This window comes from Polistes fuscatus, unplaced genomic scaffold (genome assembly GCF_010416935.1).
Source record: "Polistes fuscatus isolate 324 unplaced genomic scaffold, CU_Pfus_HIC Scaffold1, whole genome shotgun sequence".
Classification (NCBI taxonomy): Eukaryota; Metazoa; Arthropoda; class Insecta; order Hymenoptera; family Vespidae; genus Polistes; species Polistes fuscatus.
In genome coordinates this window covers 13,146,549-13,164,605 of record NW_025112997.1, presented here as the reverse complement: position 1 = coordinate 13,164,605, position 18,057 = coordinate 13,146,549, and the positions used below count along the sequence as shown (strand labels likewise).

At 27.1% G+C, this 18,057-nt stretch overlaps 1 protein-coding gene and 2 long non-coding RNA genes across 8 annotated transcripts; 1 reads left to right on the top strand and 2 right to left on the bottom strand.

Moving 5' to 3' along the window:
- Nucleotides 1–7,427: 7,427 nt before the first annotated feature.
- On the bottom strand, nucleotides 7,428–9,832 carry LOC122519318 (COP9 signalosome complex subunit 5-like). Of its 6 annotated transcripts, none has more exons than XM_043638719.1 (5): nucleotides 9,550–9,832; nucleotides 8,882–9,047; nucleotides 8,531–8,765; nucleotides 8,258–8,452; nucleotides 7,428–8,170 (listed from the first exon to the last, which is right to left on the bottom strand). In XM_043638719.1, the coding sequence occupies exons 2-5, from the start codon at nucleotides 9,031–9,033 to the stop codon at nucleotides 7,748–7,750; spliced, it is 1,005 nt and encodes a 334-aa protein (XP_043494654.1). In that variant the 5' UTR covers nucleotides 9,034–9,047; nucleotides 9,550–9,832; the 3' UTR covers nucleotides 7,428–7,747. The 6 variants fall into 6 exon arrangements, with proteins under 6 accessions (XP_043494654.1, XP_043494648.1, XP_043494642.1 ...); XM_043638713.1 differs by lacking the exon at nucleotides 9,550–9,832 and adding an exon at nucleotides 9,471–9,543; XM_043638707.1 differs by lacking the exon at nucleotides 9,550–9,832 and adding an exon at nucleotides 9,442–9,529.
- A 22-nt stretch (nucleotides 9,833–9,854) lies between these two features.
- LOC122519352 lies at nucleotides 9,855–12,792 on the top strand. The gene is made up of 2 exons (XR_006304288.1): nucleotides 9,855–9,904; nucleotides 11,721–12,792. It is a non-coding gene; the product is annotated as an uncharacterized LOC122519352 (long non-coding RNA).
- LOC122519349 lies at nucleotides 11,439–12,887 on the bottom strand. Its single transcript, XR_006304285.1, has 2 exons — nucleotides 12,587–12,887; nucleotides 11,439–11,858 (listed from the first exon to the last, which is right to left on the bottom strand). It is a non-coding gene; the product is annotated as an uncharacterized LOC122519349 (long non-coding RNA).
- Nucleotides 12,888–18,057: the final 5,170 nt, after the last annotated feature.

The window sequence follows — 18,057 nt, the reverse complement described above, 5'->3', positions numbered from 1 at the left end:
ATTGTTTATTTTTCTTCAATTACATTCATAGTTTAGTATTGAAAAATGAGGCCAAAAAAAAGAAATAAATGTTTTATTAGGTGCGTTTTTATTGCAAATTATTAATATTCAGATACTACAATTGTTATTATAAATACAGTTTTCTTTTATGGTATAAACGGTCTAAAAATAATATTTAAAAATTATGAGAGAGGAAGAAGAAATCAAATATTTTTTCTATAATGTCTAATGTTTAGTTTTTTTTTAGACCGTATATACCATGACATTATTTACAAAATACCATTTGCGATTTAATCCATTTAGCACTGTAATAATGCATTTTTATTGCGTTTACTTAGCGCATTCTTTATAAGTACAATAGTTTCAAAATGTGAAAAGTTAAAATTCATATATTTATAATATAAATATATCGATTTTTAAAATCAATATTAGCATTATTAATGTTATGTAATTGCATATACATGTGACATATACGCATGACTGTTAACTTAGAATAAATAACGAAGAAAACAGACAAATTATTCATAGAGTACTTATAAAGAATGCTAGTTGTCAGCTTTCCGTGATCGAAACAATTTTTTTCTTTTTCAAAAATCAAATTTTTATGTTTAATATATTGCACCATACTCATCTAAAAAATATTTAAATATATATATTATTAAATATAAGTATATCATTTTATTTTGCATTTTGTAAAGAAAATAACGATCGCGTAAAGTTGAAAATTTTAGGAAAATTATTCCTAAATATATTTATGAATATAATAAATAATTACAATATATACTATTTTACTTATAACAATAATATGAATAAAATATAATTAATCAAAGCATAAATTATATTATGGAAACAACAAATTTAGCTACAAAATAGGATAATAGGAAAATAACAAAATAAATGAGTAGCTGATATATTGTGTACTAAAACAAAACAATTGAATATTTATATACTGCTGTCCCGTTTGTTGGTTTCTCAATAATTTTTAATTTTTCTTGCCTTGTATATATCAAAATATTATAAAGAATCATCAATAATATCACATAAAGTGCAGTTAAATTATATGATTTACAATATTCTGATAATTTATAACTTTTGTGTATTTCATATCTTACTTAATATAATAATATAATTTTTTAGATATAAAAGTATGTATATACTTTTTATACTAAAAAGCTGCAATTTTTTTCTCTTTCTTTTTTTTTGTTACTTTCTATATGCACAGGTACAAAATATCTGCCAATTATATGGCAATGTCTACCATATTTATCTATCATAGTAATTTTGAATTGGACAATATAATACCTATTTAATGCTGATTTGGTTTTTAAGCTTTGTATATGCTAAAAGTAGGCGTATGCGACAAAATAAGTGGCATTTCATGAATAATCTATTTTTGCGTGTGTGTAATGAAAAAATACAATGCACAACTAATTCATTTTTCAAATTATCAGCAGCATTTAATCTTTGTAATATGCCATTTTTTATAAAACATCATATAAATTACTATCTTTATATATTCCTTATATACTGCACAAAAAACCAACAATAGGGCAGACAAAATTAAACAATATATTTTTGACAAGATACAATAATACAAATGCAAACGTTACATGCTCTGTTTTGTGCGAATGATTCTTCTACTGTTTAAAAAAAAACATTAGAACAGAACCATATTGTGATATTTGTTTGTGAACTAGTTGGACATTTATACATTGTATGTTATTTAATATGCAAGACGTATATAATAGAAAGCAGATGGTTCTTTAACATAGAAGAAGAATTATCTGCGCACTTCAGGCAACAAAACACATAATCACTAGAATATTGTACAATAATAAATTCTGTAAAATAGTAGTATGAAATACTTAAAGAAGAAATTTGATGAACAAATTTACCGAATTTATGTTATATATTACAAAAAACTACTAGCTATATATTTGTAGCATTTTTATTTGCTTATAATTTTGATATTAAACTATTCAATTATCTACCACGTAAAAATATTGACCTAAAATTAAACATATTTATTTGCATAGTCATTATGTCCAATGTTCATAGAATCATTTAATATTTATTTTATAATGAAGCAAACAGCAACACATTCATGATTCAATGTAAAATGTTCTATATATTTTACTATGTTCTGTGTATCTTTAAAAATTCATATTTCTGCCTACCGAGATATCACAAAACTGCTTAGATAGAAAATAATAATATTTGTCATTTCTACATTTTTCAAATATATCAAAAAAATTATTAAAGTTTTATGTATTAAGCATAATTTATGTCAATAGATATTTACACAATTAATATCTAAGCATTTTTGTGGATAATACGAGGTAACAATGGCTGTATTACTGTGATTCTATAATATTTTTTGCTTAATTAAACTCATTCATTCAATATGTTGACATTTGCACAAAATTTGGTGTAATATCACAATATATAAACAGACACAATTTTCCAATGTTACATACACACTGATTTAATTACACAATGATGTATATTTTTGTAATTACTTCCAAATTATATATTACTATAGAACGTTCTTTTATAAATTGGTAATATTAACATTAATGATAATATAACGTAGTTATATCATTCTTTTACTTTATATAAAAATTGTTTGAATTGATGAAACTTTAATTTCTTACACATTTGCAGGACATTTTTATTTATAGTTTTTAATTAATTAAAATAAATAATAAATTAGTTTTATATCGTTTTAACAAAATTTAAAAGGTTAATAAAAATTATTACAATAGTAATAATATTCTATTATTATATTAATTTATGTAAATATGTACTGCTATTATTCGCTTAATTTTACTTGATTTCAATATTGCTTAATGAATTTTTTTTGAAAATTAATTTCAAAAACTTCACAATTATTTACATCCTCATATTTTTTCCAATAAAAATAGTGTTTAGTAACAATTAGAGAATTACGGGTTGAAAAATCTGTTTTTGAAATTTTAGTTACAATGCAATATACTTTCTCTGTAATAAATTTGAATGAAATAACCAAATAAGCAAGTTAAATTAATATCAAGCACGAAAAAATTAAACTGTAAACGGTGCCATTATGTTTTAGCAGGTTTTTGGAAGTAATAATAAAGCTACATTTTTTGTGAAATCAATATAATCTATTAATATTTTTAATTTCTATAGTTAATTCTGCATCTCTAAATATTTTTAAAAATATTTTCATACTATTATTGCTTATTTTTCATTTGTATTGAATATATATAGTATAACATATAGTATAGTATAAAATAGTATAATAGTATATACGTGCGTGCGTGCTGTGTCGTGTCCGTATGCGTATGCGTATGTGTACATGTGTGTTTATATATATAATCAATCAAATTTCTTCTGATTTTAGAAATGCGGAATTACGTAGAAATACCCATTAAAATATTTTACTATTCTTACAATTTTATGACAAGATGGTCTTCCGGTACAATAATGTTTACGTAGCCTAAAGTTCAACACAAAGCAATGTGAAAAACCTTAAAAAAAAAAAAATTTGTAAATTATAATCCTAAGCTTAACATATACATCGTTTTCTGCAAGTGCAATGTCACAAGTTTAAACATATTCAAGAAAGAGAAAATATATTCATATTATGTAGTTTATAACATTTAAGGCAATGTGTGCTATTTATTATATGATAAATTTTAATAATTCATATTTTACTGTCATATGCGACATAAAACGTTGTACGAATGAATGTGATGCTGTTTTTAGAGTTGATATAGCTTCGTTTTATGTTTCTCTTTGTGATTTGAATTTTTATTGAAATCACAGAGATGACTCCAAAAATTTTCTAAATAATTATATTTGTATTACAAAGTAGAGCTATATAGAATGCAGTTAAATAATGAAAATATTAAACTTGTAGAAGTTTCTTGTTTCAAAAATTTTACATTTCAAATTAAATAATCAATATATTTAATCATTTTTGCATAATAACAGAGCTAATATTGACTTTCAAAAATATCTTAACAGAGTTAGTTTTTTAATTAATAACGTTTATTATTTATAAAATAAAAATAAAAAGAATTTTGTACGTATGAATTAATTGATGAAATGGCTAATGTATACACTTCACTTGTGCAACTAGTCTTTTCAGTTTACAAAATTGTTAACATTCTGATTGTCAATTCTATTTTTCTAGCTCGAATTTCATGATACATTTTTGTGTAATTACTTCTAAAATAAGAAGTTTTTCAATGTACAGCATACAAATGCTTATTAAATTAATAATTTGTCGTGTAATCCATGTATAATAGAGATGTTCAAAATTAGTACATAGGGCCTATTGCCCTAATCCCCATTCATTCTGTTGTGTTTCTACCATAAATGAATTCTTACTTTCACTATATCAGCACTTTTCTAAGTTTGTTTGCTATTGTTATATTATAATAATTACTATATTACAGTTTAATATAAGTTGCGAATTATGATATTTAAAAATGATTAAGAAGTAAGCATATTCGAATGGGGGCAACAATGAGCAGCATTATTTCTCCTTTAAATAAAACTTAGTACATCTCTAATGTACAATATTGGTTAAATTTATGTAAATATTATTAATACAGTATATTATATTAAACGTATGAACTGCTATCCAGAGAAATTATAGTGAATAATGATTACAAATATTTTTAAATGCAAGTAATTGGAAAAACAATAGTATAGAAAAAATTTAAAAAATTTTTAAGTGGTCACTTCTGGTTGAGATATTTATAGATATGCATTTTATATGACTGTTATTCATTCTAAACTCATATGATCAACTACTTTTTGTATCATTCGGATTTTATACGTTTCTAAAAAATTTGCATTACAAAGTAATTTCATATGTATAATGTACAGCCATAGTTATTGATAATGCACCAATGGATTTTACATCAGTAGAGAAAGGTTTCCTTTCCATTAATCTTAAAATATAAACAAAATGAAATAGTTTTTCAGAAGTATTCACATGTATTTGAAACATGACAATGAATCAGAACGACATCTTGCTGAACATATAAAAGTAGTGGCACATTGTTATATCTAACTAAAACAGCTGTGCATAATTCTCAATTCATATAAATATTGATTTTTTACTACACGCAATCATTACTAGGATAATGAATTGAGAACCATGCATTTATGAGCAACTGAAACATCAGATGGCATTGATTTAATAATCACTCAGCATATACTCATATACATATAATTGACACATAATTATATTTTCTGTATATGCATTAAAACATTTTGGAAATAATATATATATAGATAAATAATAAAATAGAAGGAAAGGGAATCTTCTATTACTGTGAAATTCAGCAATTTAATAATTGCTAGTGTATACAACTTGCTATTATAATATCATTAAATAATTAACCTACAAAATGTATTTGATTAATGATATATAGAAGATGACCGATTTTGCAAAATAGTATTGTCGTGGGTGCTACCAAAATAGTTAAATTAAAACTTTAGAGATGATCATAATACAATTGAAAATTTGATCTTTAAAAAGTGTATAATACTATTACTTACATAATTTCTATACGTATATATAAATCCATGCGCTCTGTGTCGTGATTACAAATTATTGATAATCTTATCAAATTCAATTGAATTATTTTCTTTACGATTTAAAATTATGTCACATGTATGTATACGTGAAATTTTGAGTAATTGTAAGTAAAACTTATCTCATTATTACTCATTTTTTATTGTGTTTCCGTTACATAAAATTCGTGTTTACACACTGAACATACAATGAATTTTTATACATGTGTACGATAAAATAGCAGTAGGAATTTACATTAAATAATGTTATTAGATTTTCCTGCACGGGTCATCGTGTATAGTTCTGTGTTTTACTAATTTATTTAATATTAACAGTTTTTAACATTTGATCAAAAATAATAGATGTTATTAATAAATATACTGCAGCTATTTTGTAAACTATGTCAACTTAAAACTAATTTTATTTTTCGAATTTTAAAGCAATAAATATTCGTTTTCATGAGTATAAGCTTGTCTGCATTTATGTATTAAATACACAATAGATTGCAAAAAATTGTTATTACAAAGATTGCTTCTGTAATACTTGCTACATTACCAAAATTACATTCACACAAACAATCTTTTTTGAATCTTCCAAATATTATTAGTATTGAATCTTAATAATTTTTTAATTTCCTATTTACTGTTTTCAAATGAAAGTGTCTACAAAAAAAAAATTTTTTAAACGCGTAGGTTATCAATTGTTACTTAAATGAAAATTGAATAATCAGCATAAAAATATATTTATAAATGCATAGGTTCATTAAAAATTAATATGAATTGCATTTCGTCGTAAGAGAAGAATATTACTTTTCTTTTTTTTCTCAGATAAAATAGCATCTTATACAAAATAATTCATAAAATTATTTTATTCCAAAAATTTTAATATTTTTGCAAACAGTGATGTTTAAGTGACCTACTAAAAGTATATTATGTATATTTCATATGAATATAATAAAAATGAAAACTGTAGCGTTCTCATAGAAGAGCACATGCGATATTTCTACATTCCAAATATTAATTTTTCACTTGTGAAGTACAAAAGCACAAATGCGCTTTACAGCAATTATAATATTAAAGAATCAAATCGCACCACAAAGTAACGATGTAATTAACGAAAGTGCGTAACTATTACAATAATTTAATGTTTTATTGTATAACAAAATTACTGCACATAAATGCAGCAAGATTCCTTCATTATTACTGATAATTGTAGTATATTCTAATAAATGTCAGTACAAATTCAATAATAAAAATGAAAAAAAAACATTATTTGAATAAAAAAAGAAATTAAATAACTCGTATTTTTGGCAATATAAAATTTAATAAATATGAAAATAGTATAATAGTTATATGTAACTAATTAATAAATTTCGTTCTAATATTTTTTTTATGACCGAAAATTTATTTATAACAATAATAATTATAGTAATGAAAAATACAAATACAATAATACTGATATCGATAATAATTATTTTACGGCATACGCGTAATTTGTAGAACGATTCTCATTATTGCTTCTTATACTATTTTTAGGGTAATATATTATAAATATTGTAAATCAATAAATTGAATTAATTCAAATGAAGTTATATTAATATTTGTGTCATCGTCATCAAAACAAGTAAATTATTTTAATATTGAATAAATAGAATTTCCGTGAGTTCTTCTTGATGTTAGGAGACTGAAGTTTAATAATTTCTCAGCCATAAAGTTTTATTTGATCAAGAATATAATAAATAGTTCATTAGATTCGTTTGATTAAAAAATTTAATAACTATTGCCGGATAAATAATCAGGATAACATCCTTTTTATATTATATACAGAACCTATTTTTAACAAAGAGAAGATGTGTTGAGTAATTTTAGTTTATTTGGTTTTGGAAAATCCAGAGGTTCGGATCAAATGGCCATTACGGTGATATATAAAGCTTGAGTAAAAGTTCACACTATGTACATACTTTCGAGCTAATAAAAATGTGAAAATATTATGAATTTTCGATCCACCAGGTTTTTTAAGTATATACGTCCTTAAATATGCATTTATATCTTAACAAAATTTTAAAAACTACCACTTAAAATAGAACAACGGTATAAATTACATTGGTTGTATTACAAATGCATTTTTTTGGCTTTTCACTTGAAATTAACTTATTATGAATGAATAAGTAATTTAACCAGAATCTGTCTTATTCGTTCCAACTTGATTAAATAATTTTTCTTTAATCATTTGTGTCATTAAACCATGTATAATTTCAATTGTAGTTTTAGAGCTATCACGTGTTGCTTTTATAAGATTTTGTACTGGACTACTAAAATCTGTTCTTTGTAGTGCAATTTCAGCTTCTTCTAATTTATTAGATAAATCCAATATTTGTCCTGTAGTATAATCTGTATTTGTTAAAAGACTAGAAGAGCTAAGAACGTTCACCCAGTATTTATTCCATAAGGAATCTAACAATTTTCTATCTAATGATGATATAAAATACGATATTTCTAAAGAATAATATTGATTACAATGTACACCAAAGTCTTCGATTTTTTCTAAAGGTATTGTTTGATATTCTGATGGCTCCTTATTAGGTGAGTGAAAATTCTATAAATTAAAAATAGTCATTTTGATATAAATATATTGATATAAGATGTATTAGAATCATGATTTTATATAACTTTTGCTACGCACTTTTGGGTAAGTTCTAAATGCTCCTAAGCAAACTTTGCCCGCAGAAATAGTTTGCACAGGATCAATTACAATAGCGACAAATGGATCTTGAAAATTTTGATTAAGAAGTTGTGTAGCCACATCAATACCAGACAACCAACACCCATAACCTGGATGACTATGATACCAGCCGATAACGTTCTCTAATCTGCCAACCTAAATGGATATTTTATTAAATTAAACAAAATACTATGACATTATGCAAGAAAAGAAATTATGTTTTTTTAATTTCACCAGTTTTATAGAATCCATATATATAGACATATATTCATATGCTTGAGATTGCGCATTAACCCTTGTTTCTGTCCCTTCAACTGGTAATGCAAAAGAGTCCATAACAATCATTACATTTGTTATTACTTTTCCAATCAGAATACCCATTACCTCGTTCTTCTTACCAGAACGTGCGTGCATTAACATTTTTAACAATGCTAATGCTGAGATTTTAATATCTTTGAAAAAATGAGGACTATATTGAAAAAATCCAATGCATTAGAAAAATAAAATAGGATTTCTACTTATAATCAATTTCTAAAAAATAATATTATGCTTATGGAAATGATTATATATTTATATTAGACGTACTCTTTTTCCCATGGCTTAATACACAATATTTCTTGGTTTCGTTGTTTATCAAATTTGTAAATTTCATCACTAGCACTGATTGTTTCAACTTTATTTGACATTTCCCAAGTCTTCTGAGCGATAATACTTTGATCACTGGATGTACTAGCCATTTTTTTTTGTAAAGCTAAAAAATATCACAGATTAAACCAATTATTATCTTCCGCAATTTAAAAAAAAACTATAATAAAATTCATATTTAATCAAGTTCATCATATTACATTAAGTATTAGACATACACAATAACTTGAATATAATTAGAATCATAAAATTGATATAAACATAAGTTCTAACAAATTTACATATTTCATTTATTATAGTTAGCAAAATATATATATATTTGTTCTTAAGTATAATAATAAACAATAACTTCTAAATATAACTTAACCTAAAATAAATTACTATAAATATCTAACACAAACGTGAATGCAATATAAGTTTTCAATAATAAAAAGAAATTATTTTCTTACTTTAATTTGAGTTGTTTTCTAAAATTATCAATAATAATGAATTTAACAAACCAAAAATTTGATAAACTAAATTGCTTTACTTCGAATACTGTGGCGGCCTGCTATCGATAAGCAGATTTCTACCTTATCCTATGCGACGACTGGCGCTGCCATACTCACCGCTGATTCTTTGTCCAAGCTACTTTAGCGCTAGCACTCTATCACGGCTAACAACGTTTCTATGGGAACGTTAATGTTTCCATAGTTACAAAGACATTCTTCTTCCGTTATTAATAATAAAGAAATGAATTAAGAAGTTACACGTGCTCGATCAACAACGCATTTTTGTTATCTGTTCTTGTTTTGTAATAGTTTATGAATAAATAAATGTTACATAAAAATAGTAGTGGCGATCAGTATTTGAACCAATAGAATTCAAGTTCCTGGTTCCTTCCGCTACAATACGAATACTACTATCGACATCAGCTGCCTTTGCTAGAGTTATTTTTAAGTATTTATTGTATAAAAATCAAAGGTAATGACAACAGTGGGTATATATAAATAATATTTGAAATTCTATTAGAAGTACATTTAAGTTTCCACAGTTTGACAAAAGACTGCACAAAATATTAGCGATTTTGTATCAGCATCATATATTTTTTTCGTGCGGAAATGTTGAGTTATTAAGTGCAAAAAAGTTGGCATAAGACCACCAGAACTAAGAAAAATGAAGATATACATTTAATTGCTAGCTATTTGCTAATTCGAAATCCATATGTTTTAAAATTTTTTATTCATTATTTAATTAGTTATTGATAATTAAATATTTGAACATTTTTTTCTCAGTAAAGCAACATTGTTGGCCACAGCATAAAAAATAAATAAGTGCGCTAAAGTGCTAACAAAATGTTTATTTAAAATACATAACTTTTAACTTTATTAATTAATTATTTAATTAGTTAATAATTAAAAATCAAAAAACGTCATGAAGAGGTTATGTTACGCGCATGCGCAACCATAAATTCAAGGTGCATGCGCACTTTGAAAAAAATAAAAGTAGTGTTGGTAAACCTGCAGGGGATATATTTAAAGTTTACTTCCAAAGGAACAACCACGGAGACTATACAAGGAACACGAACTCCATGTATACAAATGGGATATAAAAATAAGAGAGCGCCCGTGTTCTATTTCGTTTCTATATCAGAACATACCCATCATATAGGTTAAGAGAAGTGTTCCTTTCTTTTTAATAAACATACTTATATGACTTCAATAATATAGTTTTTAATTCTGTCTTAAAAAATAACTAAGAAAAGCTGTCATACCTTAACTAATAATAGATTGCTTTTTATAATGGTCTCAAAAATGTTATAAGGTTAAATAAACACGTATATCATTGATAACTGATTAGTATAAATTTTGTTCTAAGCAATAATTGTCGCTAAATAAATTGTAAACAAATTCAATTCAAATATCATTTTGTTACTTTTTTTTATGATACAGTTCTGTTATTTTGAAGTAACAAAGGCCTATAAGAGACATTTCTGTATATTTAGCGTAAAGCTTGTGTGTTCTGTCAAATGTTAGAGTAAGTTGAGGAATTTATTGCAGCGAACAATTTCTGACCATGTTTACCAGTTTTATTGCGGAAGAGTAGAATGATATAATTCGTAATCTAAAATATCTTTAAGTATTAATCAAAACTTTAAATATATCCCCTGCAGGTTTACCAACTTTACTTTTATTTTTTTCAAAACGCGCATGCACCTTGAATTTGTGGTTGCGCATGCGCGTAACATATAACCTCTTCATGACGTTTTTTGATTTTTAATTAATAACTAATTAAATAATTAATTAATAAAGTTAAAAGTTTTGTATTTTAAATAAACATTTTATTAGCAAATTAGTGCACTTATTTATTTTTTTGCTGTGGTTTAGTGCACTTATTTTTTTTTTTGCTTATTTATTTTTTTGTAACCTCTTCATGACGTTTTTTGATTTTTAATTAATAACTAATTAAATAATTAATTAATAAAGTTAAAAGTTTTGTATTTTAAATAAACATTTTATTAGCAAATTAGTGCACTTATTTATTTTTTTTGCTGTGGCCAACTACGTTGTTTTACTGAGAAATAACACAAAAAAATTTTCCAATATTTAATTATCAATAACTAATTAAATAATTAATAAAAAATTTTAAAACGTATGGATTTCGAATTAGCAAATAGCTAGCAATTAAATGTATATCTTCATTTTTCTTAGTTCTAGTGGTTGTATGCCAACTTTTCTGCGCTGAGTTTTGAGCCGAGTAATCATCATTTGCGGAAACTTATAATTTATTTCTTTATTAGGTATGCAACTTTGGTTCCGCTGTTTTTTATAGGTGGCTTTAGCTGTAAGTAGTGGTCGAAATAAATAGATCATAAACGTCATATAATAAACTTGGACATCTGTCATATAAGCTCATGGAAATAGTAGTTGATTTGTGTCTGCAACATAAATTTATTCTCGATAAAAATGTCAGTTTACGAACCAAATTCTCGTCATTTGAGGGAGGTTTTAATTTTCTACTTCAATATGAAGAAATCTGCTGTTAAAACTCATCGAATGCTCTCAAATACTTATGATGAGAATACTATAAGTGAAAGAATGAGTGGTTTCAACGCTTTAAGAACGGTGATTTTCATGTCGAAGACTGGCATAGCGGTGGAAGAGTGAAGGTTTCCAAAGATGCAGAATTGGAGGCATTATTTAATGAAGACTCGTGTCAAAGTCCAAAAGAATTGGCACGATCATTGGGAGTGATTCGATAAGCAATTTCAACACGCCTCAAAGCATGGGAATGATTCAGATGCAAGGAAATTGGGTGCCGTACGAATTGAAACCGAGATGTTTAACGGCGTTTGTTTACTTGTGAACAATTACATGAAAGGCAAAGACGAAAGGGATTTCTGCATCGCATTGTGACTGGGGCCGAAAAATGGATTCATTACGATAACCCCAAATACAAAAAGGTAATGCTCTGTATTTGGTGGGACCAGCTTGGCATAGTGTATTATAAGCTGTTAAAACCGACTGAAACAATCACAGCAAATCGTTATCGAAAGCAATTAATGCGTTTGAACCAAGCATTGAAAGACAAACGGCCATAATACGAGAGACACGATATAGTAATTTTGCAACATGACAATACTCGACCCCATGTTGCAAGACATACTTGGAAACGTTGAAATGGGAAGTCCTACACCATCCGCCGTATTCTTCAGACGTTGCTCCCTCTGACTATCACTTGTTTCGATTAATGGCACAAGGCCTGACTGACCAGCACTTTCAGTCTTATAAAGAAGTAAAAAATTGGATCGACACGTGGGTCGCTTTATAAAAGATGACCAGTCTTTTCAACGCGAGATTGGTACGCTGCCCGAAAAATGAGAGAAAGTAATGGCCAGCGATGGACAATACTTTAAATAATAAATGTATAACCAATTTCTTTTACAATAAAGCCTTAAATTTCAGAAAAAAACGGTGGAAGCAAAAAAACTAAAATTTTGGTTTAATTTAACTGTAAAAAAACAATTCGAACAGGTTTTATAAATTACCGTTTATTTTTCGAATATGATTACTTAACGTACTAGTTCTATTTAGAATACTTCATAGACATAACAACTTTAATATTTGAAACGACGTTAGTTTAAAGCTAAACTAGATTGACTTAGTTGATTAACTTTCACATTAAAAGTTTAAATTTACAGGAGTACGTTCACTCAATCCTATCTTTATAATTACATGTACATACACATGCATATATAAATGCGTATTTACACCGTTCATTTGTATTTTCATATATGAACGTCTTCAAGAATATAGCCCAGTCAACGCGGGCCATACCCGGAACTTTTCTTGTTTATGCTTCAAAATTTGATCTAAGGGTAAGTTGACGACGCTGAATCGAATGGTGCTAATTATAATAAAATCAGCAACCGGCATCTTGGGGAAAAAGGGTAAAAAAGGGTAAAATATAGCCTTATCTTAGAATCTAGGCATTTAATCGAAAAAAGTTTCAAACAAAAGTTGTAGAGAATTAAAATATACATAAAAAATGTTCTATGAGTTATCTTCGTATTTTCAAAAATAAGCGAATAAAATTGGATTGAAGATGGGAACAAAATTTTAAGAGTGGGAGAAGGCAAGCTTATCCCTCCGTCGCGTTTTACACGCGAGCGAGCTAGTATGCGTGCGAGCGTCCGTGTGCACTAATACACAAACGAAGGATCTTCGGCAATCTTCGGGACTCTCGGTCTTGAATGCAAGTGCGAGTGAGAGAACAAACCAATATTTCTCTCTTTTTATTTATCATGCGATAACGAGTATTATTGTCCTTGGCCATCGATTGTTGAGCCTTCTGATATTTCTCTTTTATATTTTTTCTTTCGGTAGCGAGAATTTTACGTCTTGGCCATCGAGCGTCGAGCGTTTTGTATACGAGTGCGAGTGAAAAAGAAAACCGATATTTCTCTCCTTCTATTTTTTCTTTCGGTAGCGAGAATTTTTCGTTTTGGCCATCGTGCGTCGAGCGTTCTATATATCTATATATATCGGCGTATAAGCGCGGCACTTTTAAATCGAATCTTGATGCTTATGGCACGCCGTTTCTTTATTTATTGTCAAAAATAATGAACCTTGAGTAAAAAAAAAATAATTCATTTTAACAGAAACTATTATTATTTAGTTGAGAGTAAAAATAATGAATTAATTTTGTGTCTCGCAATAAAATTAATTAGAATAATTAATTGATATAAATTCGTTGCCTCACAAAAATTTATTTGTATATCAAATTGAATACGTATTCTCTTTAAGACAAAATTTAAAATTTAAATATTTTTCCTATTAAATTATGTATTTTATAAAATTTTAAATTACTGACTTTTTGTCTCGTAAAAATTTATTAGTTTATCAAATTAAATACATATTTGAAAAAGAAGAATTTTATAACCACACATAAAATTAATTCAAGATATATATGAAAGGATATTCTAAAAACGTGGAATTTATTTTTTGTTCATACATAATTTTAATTCATTTTTATTATGTTATAAGAAAACAGTAATGCATTCTGATGCATCTTCGAGGTCTTAAGAATTGTACGAAAAAAATTGAGCAATTATCAAGTGGTGCGTTAGCGTAAGTAGTAACGTCTTCGCTTCTCGCGCTGGGTATTAACGTTCGATTCTTCGCGGGGGAATTATTTTTTTTATTTTTTTGTTCTCTCACTCGCACTTGCATTCAAGACCGAGAGTCCCGAAGATTGCCGAAGATCCTTCGTTTGTGTATTAGTGCACACGGACGCTCGCACGCATACTAGCTCGCTCGCGTGTAAAACGCGACGGAGGGATAAGCTTGCCTTCTCCCACTCTTAAAATTTTGTTCCCATCTTCAATCCAATTTTATTCGCTTATTTTTGAAAATACGAAGATAACTCATAGAACATTTTTTATGTATATTTTAATTCTCTACAACTTTTGTTTGAAACTTTTTTCGATTAAATGCCTAGATTCTAAGATAAGGCTATATTTTACCCTTTTTTACCCTTTTTCCCCAAGATGCCGGTTGCTGATTTTATTATAATTAGCACCATTCGATTCAGCGTCGTCAACTTACCCTTAGATCAAATTTTGAAGCATAAACAAGAAAAGTTCCGGGTATGGCCCGCGTTGACTGGGCTAATAGTACATAATATTAAGAAAGTAGTTATATATACGTAAACTTGAATTCAATTATTATACAATAGAAGAAATAAACAAAATAATTTAAATTATATTATTTTCGAAGTATGGAGTTAGAGCTTACTGTGACTTTTAATTACTGTCTGGAGTAAAACCAACCTCATTTCTTTTCCAAGAAATCGAAGGAAAAAATTATGTCCTAAAAGAACATAGTAGTCCGATGTAATCAAAAATAATAAAGATACAAATGAATATATATTTTGCAATACTTAAAAATTATAAGAAATAGGGAAACGTTAGAAATTAAATAAATTTAATTTAAGTAATTATAAAATAATCAATATTTTTGTTTAATCAGATTGTATATATAATTAAAAGCAAAATTTTTTACCTTCTTTTAAGAAGCGATGGAAATTGAGCATCAACTATTAAAGTCAAATCGTTAGATGTCACAAAAACATTCAATCGACTAGATGACATTTCATTTATAATGTTGCAGCCATTTGCAAGTTTATGTTTGTTTGCTCGTTCGAATAAATAGAGGACAAAAAACATAAACTCCCCAGGTCACACCACGTGGAGGTTGCTGCAAATGTGACCCACCCCCGAGTGGGGTTTGGGCCCGGGCCCAATTTGAAATTATCACGAAAATATACATATGCCCAATTCTGTTTGTAGGGTCGTCGTATAATAGATTCCAACTCCTATTGGAATCGTTTTTACACGGAGAGCATACAACTAGAATGTTCTTTTTCTATCCATCCGAAAAAGAGGATGGGTGATCCGGGTCGTCACCGATCCCCCATGATATTGGCAAGATTCATATTCTCCCACGGTGAAAACCCTCGATGATCATGCAGCATGCTCCCAGACAAACTCCTCTAGCAGTAGTTTTCTCTGATGCTAAAAGAAACCCTGAAATTTCGAATACGAAAGACCCCCTCGAAAGGGTTCACATAACGAGCTACTGACTCATTTTTATCATGCAATAACAATGCTAAACCTTCTAAAGGTTATACAAGAGCACCAGATCAGATGCACTTCCTATAGAAACAATACGATTCGTTAAGGTTAGGAAAAAGTGTGAAATGGTATAGAATAATCATTCTATCTCATTCCACGCGCCAATTTTGCGCCAAAAGCTAAAACATAGAATACATGTTTTCTATATTTCCATTTCTCCGCAATGGCCAAAGATCCCTAGTGGGTGCACATCTCGTCTGCATCTACCCTGCCTACGCCCGACTTAAAAGAAGTCGTATTAACAGGCGGTCAGAAAATAATTGCGGAATCAAACCGCGTAGACGCTACAGAGATATGGTCAAACAATGTGGAAACAAAAAACCGATTATAAGCTGGAAATTACCTCCAGTCACCCATTCAAGAGAAAACCATCAGCTAAAATCGTTTTTTGGTTACCGTTGTTGACAAGATAGAAGAAAGGAGAAGAAAAGGGTAGGACAACGACCATATCGTAACGATAAGATAATGAAAATGATTTGGCGCTTACCTCGATACCATGAGAATATCAGCATCTCGTTATGTTCCGTATTCGAAGTCCAGCCTGAAACGGGATTACTCTATAAAATAAAAAAGTATTATAATAAAAATCTACGAAAAACTGAATATGTTGTTAATAATGTGCAATAAAAAATTCACAAGTAGGTAAAACAACTAAACCTACAACCCGTTCAAGCTGGACTGAATCGTTATTTTGTTTCAAACGATCTCGATGTTTCTAGCAATGTTGCCAATATAAAAATAACGCTCAAACTCTGCAAGCTGATTGGTTAGTTTTCATTTGTTTCGGTTTCCTAGTGCCACACTCAATGCCTGTATAAAAACTAAAGCGTCATCTAGATTAACTTTCTTATCATATATATTTAATTATTTATGAATACTTATGTAATTTTATATTATTTCGCCTATTAAAAAAAACTAAAAAATATAATAAAATAAATTATCATATTTATTTAATTAAAATAAAAGGAATCATTTTTTTTGTTATTATATTATATAGTTTATTGCTAATTGTCAACGTCGCTTTCCTTTTTTGTTTTTTTTTCTTTTTTGTAACCTTGAAATTATATATTTGTAGTTGCTAATATAAAAAGAAATCTACTCTAATAAGGATAGAATTAAATAAGAAACATTTATAAATATATATATATATATATAATATATATGTATTTTATTTTTACCTTTGTAACTAAAAAAATTAACAATATTTAATCTGCAATAGAATACAAATTCTTCTGTTATTTAAATTTATTTTAAATCTTTCATTAATAAAGTATATGAAAATACATCCATGTCTATAATGAAAAATTTGTTAAGATAAATTAAAAGTAAGAATTATATTATTATGCATTATTTGCATTGTTTACGATATTAATACATTTACATTTATATTGGTGTGATAATTATAGTTTACCTATACATCCTATAATCTGAATATAATATATTTGAACATAAATATCCTATTTCTTGTATTTATAATCGATCTAAACATAAAGAATAGTTTGAATATGAATAAACTAAACTATATAAAGAATATCTATTTGTATTTCATATATTTGAATTGAACAGTTACTTTTAGTAATTTATGATGTATTATTAAATAACAAATGTAATTCTTCTACAGAAGGAATTTCGATGAAAGCATTTTGATTATGTTCTATTGTTTTTAACATTTCAAGTATTTGTAAACACTGCGGTTTATACAGAGATAAGATGTTCAACTGCATTTGGGCACACTTAACTAAAATATAATATTTTTTAAATAATTTAAATATATTTATATATAAATAAATATATTCATTTTGATGTTACAGTGTTTTATAAGGAATTACCTCTCATCTTTGACATTTCGTCTAATAAAATGTTTAAATTCAAGTTTGCTATTTGAACCTGAGTTAATATTTCACTATATTTCGACATTATTATTCTGCAGTATCTTTTTTAA